This window comes from Penaeus vannamei, chromosome 12, assembly GCF_042767895.1.
Source record: "Penaeus vannamei isolate JL-2024 chromosome 12, ASM4276789v1, whole genome shotgun sequence".
NCBI lineage: Eukaryota > Metazoa > Arthropoda > Malacostraca > Decapoda > Penaeidae > Penaeus > Penaeus vannamei.
The window spans coordinates 34,011,707-34,019,206 of NC_091560.1; the positions used below are offsets into that span (position 1 = coordinate 34,011,707).

General features: G+C 33.5%; 1 protein-coding gene across 1 annotated transcript in view; it reads left to right on the forward strand.

The window, feature by feature from the left end:
• Window positions 1–6,225, forward strand: part of Orc1 (origin recognition complex subunit 1) — a 40,197-nt gene extending 33,972 nt beyond the window's left edge. Inside the window, exons 5-14 of the mRNA XM_027369390.2 lie at window positions 163–317; window positions 897–1,078; window positions 1,349–2,195; window positions 2,935–3,183; window positions 3,387–3,543; window positions 3,873–4,016; window positions 4,441–4,611; window positions 4,736–5,010; window positions 5,210–5,334; window positions 5,739–6,225. Coding sequence (XP_027225191.2) covers window positions 163–317; window positions 897–1,078; window positions 1,349–2,195; window positions 2,935–3,183; window positions 3,387–3,543; window positions 3,873–4,016; window positions 4,441–4,611; window positions 4,736–5,010; window positions 5,210–5,334; window positions 5,739–5,896 — 2,463 coding nt within the window. The 3' untranslated portion in view covers window positions 5,897–6,225. The remainder of the gene's footprint in view (window positions 1–162; window positions 318–896; window positions 1,079–1,348; window positions 2,196–2,934; window positions 3,184–3,386; window positions 3,544–3,872; window positions 4,017–4,440; window positions 4,612–4,735; window positions 5,011–5,209; window positions 5,335–5,738) is intronic.
• Window positions 6,226–7,500: the final 1,275 nt, after the last annotated feature.

Genomic DNA, 7,500 nt, shown 5'->3' on the forward strand with positions numbered 1-7,500 from the left:
TTTAATGATGTCATATGAATGTACCAGCTTAGTAAACCATCTTGAAAAATCAATTCTGAAGGCAATTTTTGTATGCAGTTCATAGTTTAGGTGATTTTGACTTGTAATTAAACTTATTATCTAGACTACCTTTTTATATCTTTATGATGTATTTTTGAACAGGTTGAAGAAGTTGCAACTGAGGTTGATCCTGCATCTGTGCCAAAAACTACAAAATGTCCTGGACCTTTTTTTGTATGTCGGTTCAGTTTTGGTGGAAAGAACCCCCGCTTCTATCCTCTCGAAGACCCAGGATCTTCACAGCCTACAGTTAATAGGTGAGATGCACAAGAACATTGTAAATTTGGTTGTAATGACTGCAGAGCCATTTAATGTAGTATTAGTAAACTGATGTTAGAAAACTTGTATTAGCAAGATGTTTCAATTTTTAAAAATATTTAGTTTGGGGTAATGCACTTTTTTGATTAATAGAACAATTAATCTATTGAGTGTAGGTGTGTTTGTAAAGTTGTTTCTTCAAACTGCCTGTTATTTTTCACATTGTTTATATTTTTTCATTGGTATTCTTTTCATATCACATTATTTTCTTGTAACAAGAGATCGAAGCTCTGGAACCATGCACTTTGTTACGCTCTTGAAGAAATGTATATTCTCTGTTGCCAATTGATACTGGCATTGTGTGATCATGGAGATGAATAGGTAAAATGCTCTCTGGTATCATATCTTTCACATCAGATCTGTAATATATGGCTACATTCTTCATTATCTAATTTTGCCTACCTATTTTAAGATATATTTGGGAGGAGACTATTCAGTAAATCAAAAACTCTTTTTGTCTCTGACAACTCAACACAGGTAAACTCTGTGCATATTTACTCTATTATTTTTGTTGTCAGGCATACAGCTCGTCGCTCATTAGCAAATGATTTGACAAACCTCAAAAGCAATACACCAAGTGCAACAGCTAGAGCACAAGTTACACCTCAGAAGAAACGTGGGAAAGAGAATGCTCCAAGAACCCCCAAGAGCGAGAGGAAGGCGACATCTCGAGATTGTTCACCAGACATTGAGTTTCAGGGTAAGTTAAATGATTACAATTAATTTTAGAAAAGGTAAAGAAAGTTTGTGTATTATAACATTGTGTTTACATTAGATTTTGAACAAGCCAAAGGAAAGTAATTTTAATTAATAAGGTAGTATAGTGGTGTATTAGAAAATTTGTCTTGTCACCACATGCATCCTTATTTTTCCTTTTTATCTTTTTTCTGTGAAGTAAGAGAAATGCTTCTGTACTTCCATTGAATGGTATTACTCTTGTAATTCTTCTTTTTTATTTATTTTATAACAGGAGAAAGTGCAAAGTTTGAACTGCTTAGGAATAATATAACCATAAAGTTGAAAAGAGTTGAACTGAAGCCAGGTCTTCTAGAAAATAATAATGTACCTAAATCACTGAAACGACAAGCTTCAGATTCAGACTTCAGTGTTCAAAACAAAAGATTACGACCAGAATCAAATTCCAGTGCCACCCACACTCCCAAGGATGAAAGACTGTCTAGAGTTATCAGCGATGAGAACATGACTCGTGTCGAGAGGCAAACAGGATCAGGCCGGAAGTTAAAGATTGTCTGCTATAGGAAACTGAATGATGGTAATATTGATAAGGATGGGAATATCACCCCCATGTCTCCAGAGTTTAAAGCAGCCCAGAAGAGCAAGAAGAGCCCCGATATCAAATCACCTGGGAAAGCTGAAAATTGTTTGTCCCCAATATCCCTTATGTCTCCCAAGGAAAAAATTGACAGCATAAAGCAGGTTGGAAAAGTCCGGGCTCTGAAAGACACAGAAATAACAGACTTACTCGGCAGCGATAGTGAGGCAGAGAGTGAACTCGTAGACCTTGATAGTGAAGATGATATTCCAAAGTCCACCAGCTCGAAGCCAACAGTCAAACGGGCAACCAGAGTCAACCAAAATGCCAAAAAAGTTATAGATTTTGACACTGAGGATCTGCCTTTCCCTGATGAACTTAAGACACCCAAGAAAACACCAAGAAGGCCCAAATCCAAGAGTACAACGAAGAAGAGGTTTGAGTGTCGGGAATGTGGTGAAAGATTTGAGACGCGCAGGGATCTTAAAGAACATGATGAAGATGAACATGAAGATTTTGAACCCATTGTTAAGAAGCGTGGCAGGTGAGGAACACTATTGCTTTTGTAATAATGATTAGAAATTGCTAGGGTATAATGTTGTACAGAATATAAACTAATAGGTAATGTTTATAATATCATGAGGAAGAATGTTTTTCTCACATCCTTGACAATATTGGAAATATATTTGCAATAGGACTTGTTGTTAAACTCAAGGGCAGCAGTTTCCAGTCTGTGTCATGATTCCCTTCTGTGTTTATTGTGTATTTTGATGTATATTTCTAGCCTGTTAATTCACCTTTTTATGTAATATGATAAATTGGTAAAATGTTGACAGCTTTTGGTTGAAGACATTAGGAAGCTAACAATAATGGTTAAGATCATGAAAATGGTAATAATGAAGTGAAGGCATGTTGTCCAACCAAATATACAGCACCTTTATTAGTCCAGTAAAGCAGAAGTTTCCCATTTAATTAGTTATTTTAATGATATAATTTTTATTTCATACATATTTATTGCAGAAGTTGAGAGAAGAATCTGTGTCATTAGATAACTGTTGCTCTAGAGGGTCAGAATATCCCTTTGCTACACAAATCTTGGGATATCTTTAAAGTTTGTGAAGGTGTCTTCAAGATTAATTTAGATTAAATTAGGAATACTCAATCTCTTGTGTTCTATTTCTGTATAGGATCTTTTTCTGTAATTTATCCTACATTTTCTTGTATTTTGTAAACCCTGTTTTACTATCAAGGATGTTCAATGCATTTTTTCAAATTAACCACAGACCAAAGAGACAGATCAAGACAGAGACGCCCTCTAAGACTCCCTCTAAGACATCACGCCGCCAGTCTGCAACGCCAGGCATGCCTTCTCGCCAAGGACCTGTTAAGCATCCACAAACACCTCTTGAAAAGGCACGAGAAAACCTTCATGTTTCAGCAGTCCCTGAATCGCTTCCTTGCAGAGAGAATGAGTTCCAAGAAATTTACTCTTTTGTGGAAGGAAAGCTGTTTGATGGTACTGGAGGCTGCATGTAAGTTTCCATGTTGAAGATATTTCTGTCTTTTGCTTTATTTTACTTTGTAATATTGCCTGTATTATTGTGGTAGATTTTTACAGTAATATTTATAGTAATATTTACAAATAGTTGTTATCATGTGGATTCATTTGAAAATTGACTATTTTATACATGACACATTTAGTATCTTGCTTCATCTTGTGTTTGCTTTTTTGCAGGTACATAAGTGGTGTACCAGGAACAGGCAAGACAGCCACAGTAAGGGAAGTTGTGCGGCTGTTGCAGGAATGTAGTCAAGGGGGTGACTTACCAGGTTTCACATATCTGGAGGTGAATGCAATGCGACTTACAGAACCTCATCAACTCTGGGTTCAGGTAAGCTGTTCTTTTGCTGCTAAACTTGCAGTGTGAGCTTGTATGTATTTGTAACATGTTTATTGATTTTCTTTTTTTGATGTAGTGTATGCTCATAGAATAATGAACACACTTTCTTGGTAGTAAATGTTGACTTTCCAAGATAGAGAATGATAACAATTTCTTTTAAATATTTCTTTGGTATCTGAAATTATTGGGTAAGATGTGCATGTGTTTGGGTGACTATAGCCTTAAGAGACTATGCAGAAATAAAAGTTTTGAATTACTGTACTGTTATTTATCAGTACTTTCATAACAGTGGTACAGTGGTCATTTTCTTTTTCTTTCAGGTTTGGAAAGGTCTCACAGGCAATAAAGTAACAGCTGATCATGCCTCATCTCTCCTAGAAAAAAGGTTTTCAACTCCTGCCCCACGAAGGGAGCCTACACTTCTTTTAGTAGATGAACTGGATTTGTTATGGACCCGGAAACAGGTTAGAATATATACACATTTTATCAGTCATTTCATCTGCTAAGTGATCAAAAGCTTTGATGTTGATAATATTTCTTGAATGCAGAAGTGCATTGTGGCTCAACACATGCAAAATAAAAAATTTGCTATGGCTATTTCCTTATATTAAGAACACATTACCTTTCTGTTGTAATACCATGTGGTTTTGTTTTGACACTGGTTCAGAAAAGACAGCAAAGTAGAAGACTTTCATGTTCAGTCATTGCCTTAGTAACCAACAGTATCTAACACATAGTTTAAACATTAGACCATTTATACTGTCTGATGTGGTAAGAGCTGTTCTATGAAGTGCAAGTGGAGGTATAAAGTCACAAACTAGATACATGAGTGGACAGTACTAGCAGAAGATTTCATACATAATATTATTTTATTTTGTTTTTTACCAGGATGTGATGTACAACTTGTTTGATTGGCCATGCCGCCCAGGGAGCAAGCTTATTGTTGTTGCAATTGCAAATACCATGGATCTGCCAGAACGTATCATGATCAATCGTGTGGCCTCGAGGCTTGGTCTTACACGTATGACTTTCCAGCCATACACTCATAAACAGCTACAGGTAATGACTTGAAGTAGAATTACATATTTACATTAAGAATGATTATACATATTTTAAAAATGAGTATGCCAAAAAGTTAAATATATCAATCATTCAAGCTTCTTGACACTTCTACACCTTACAGGAAATTGTGTTATCTCGGCTCTTGGGCATAAATGCCTTTGATCCTGATGCCGTCCAACTTGTTGCCCGTAAAGTAGCTGCAGTGTCTGGAGATGCGAGACGAGCCCTAGATATTTGTCGAAGAGCTACAGAGATTGCAGAGACAAAGACCATGCCACCTAGTCCAATGAAGTCTCCCATGAAGTCTCCAGTGAAAAGAAATGCTCTTGTTGGCATGTTGCATGTTGATCAAGCACTGAAGGAGATGTTTACCTCACCAAAGATTACAGCCATTAGGTATGATGTCAAAAGAGTTAGAATAATAGCAGAATTATAGCTTTAGTAGATGTAGTAATAGTATAGTCCTTAGGATTATTGCACTTTTTGATTTTTTTGTGATATTGAGTATGGCTGTTATTGTTTTTGTTAATGTCATTTTTATCAGTTGATCCATGGTTACATGCTTTATATTTAAACATTAATTATTAAATTAAAGGAGCTGCAGCTTGATGGAGAAGAACGTACTGCGTGCTGTTGTATCTGAATTCTTACGGACTGGTCTAGAGGAAGCAGTATTCGTACGAGTATTGGATCAGTACAACTCTCTTTGCAGATTTGATGGTAATTAAACCTTTTTTTAACACCTAATCTGGAAAAAATAATTTATTAAGCTTGCATCATTTGTTTGTTTTGTATGTATGTATTTATGCATCATTTATTTGTTTTGTATGTATGTATTTATGCATCATTTATTTGTTTTGTATGTATGTATTTATGTATTTATGTATGTATTTATGTATGTATGTGTGAATGTATGTATTTAGTTATGTATGTGTGAATGTATGTATTTATGTATGTATGTGTGAATGTATATATTTATGTATGTATGTATGCTCTTTATTTGCTTTCATGATGAGCCTGTTAGTTTGTTTCATTTTCTTTACACATGAGGATAACAATAAAAAAAATGAAATAATGAATATGATAAAAGACAACTAATAAAACCTTTAATGCTTTTCCTACAGGAGTGGAACCATCAACAATGTCAGAGGTAATGTGTATTGTTAATAGGCTTACCTCCCAGCGACTGATTCTCACTGAACATTCCCGCAACGACTTAAATCTCCGGCTTCGTCTAAACATATCTACTGATGATGTGAATTATGCCTTACAGTCATCGTGATAATTTTCATGTCCTTTTAATTTCTTTTAGTATTTTTTTTAAGTTAAAATATCCAGTGTCTCTCAAGGAAGAGATCATTTATATTATGATGGCAGCAACTAAGCATAGTGCAGTGATGCTGTTGTTTAGTGGTAGTACCACTGCTTTCTGCGTGGATGCTACTGTCACAGTATTTTATTTTTGGAACATGAGACAATGAATTTCTCGTGTAAACTTTTAATTCCTCTACATTTTTATACATTTCTTATTACCCATAATTTTTTTTTGTCATGTGATCATTATGTATGCTTTAGTAAACCTCTTTTAGATATATTAAAGAGAAGTTTGTACATGTATTTTATTGTCAGTCCTTTAGATTAATTTTAAAAAGTAAAAGTTTGATTATTAAAAAAAAAAGTCAGTGTTATATATAGAAGATTCAGATGAGAATGGACAGCTAAGCAAAACAAGAAAATTGATGGAATCAATGGGTTCCAATTTATATTAATCAGTATGGTACATTACTTGTTATTACTTGTTTTTTTTTTTTTAAGTTGTAATTACTTTTTTTCTGAATGAAGTCATTCTCATGTTTATATTTTCTACATGATATGAATTATATAGCAAGTTGCAAGACAAAGTTCATATATTAGAAAAATAACTAATCAGCTGACTGTGGTAAATTCTTGTCAGTTGTAATATGAAAGGTCGGTTCTTCACACGTAAAGAAACTGTGGCCAGGAAATATCTAATTCAATGACTGAAGGTTTCCAAAAAATACGAAAACAAATAGTAAAAAAAATGAAAAGTACTTAATTCAATGTACAGTAGCAGGCTTTTAGAAAAGTAAGAAATTTGCACAATATCAAGATAAAACAAATAGAAACATGAAGCCAGAAAGAAATTGCAAATTTCAAAGAAGGAAAAGGAAATTGCTTATTAATAACATAACTGGGGAATTGTGATGAGGAAAAAAGATAATACTAGGGCAAAATATTTAAATGATAATGAATTGTATATGATTGTATGCCACTTGATTCATTTGCTTGAGAGAGAGAAAGAAAGAGAAAGTAAAGAGTAAGGAGGAAAGAAAGAAAGAGATAAAAAGGAAAAGATAGAAAAGAAAAAAAAGAAAAGAAAAAGAAAAACAAGAAAAAAGGGATGTGTCAGTACCTGTGTGTATGGCTATGTGTAATTGTGTGTATATGTATATATATATATATATATATATATATATATATATATATATATATATATATATATATATATATATATATATATATATATATATATATATGTATATATATATATATGTATATATATATATATATAATATATATATATATATATATATATATATATATATATATATATATATATATATATATGTATATTATTTATTATATGTATAGGTATATATATTGTGTGTTTGTGTGCGGGTGACCGTGTGCATGTGTAACTATGTGTGGGTGTATATTTTTACGAATGTGTCTACATATCTATGAAATTACACGCAGTATCAATTTCAAATGTCTAGAAAAGTACTTATGCCGAATTGATTTATAAACCGCGCGGGAAAGAAGAAAAAAAACGTTCGCATAAAGGCAGCGCGCCGAAAAAAGTTG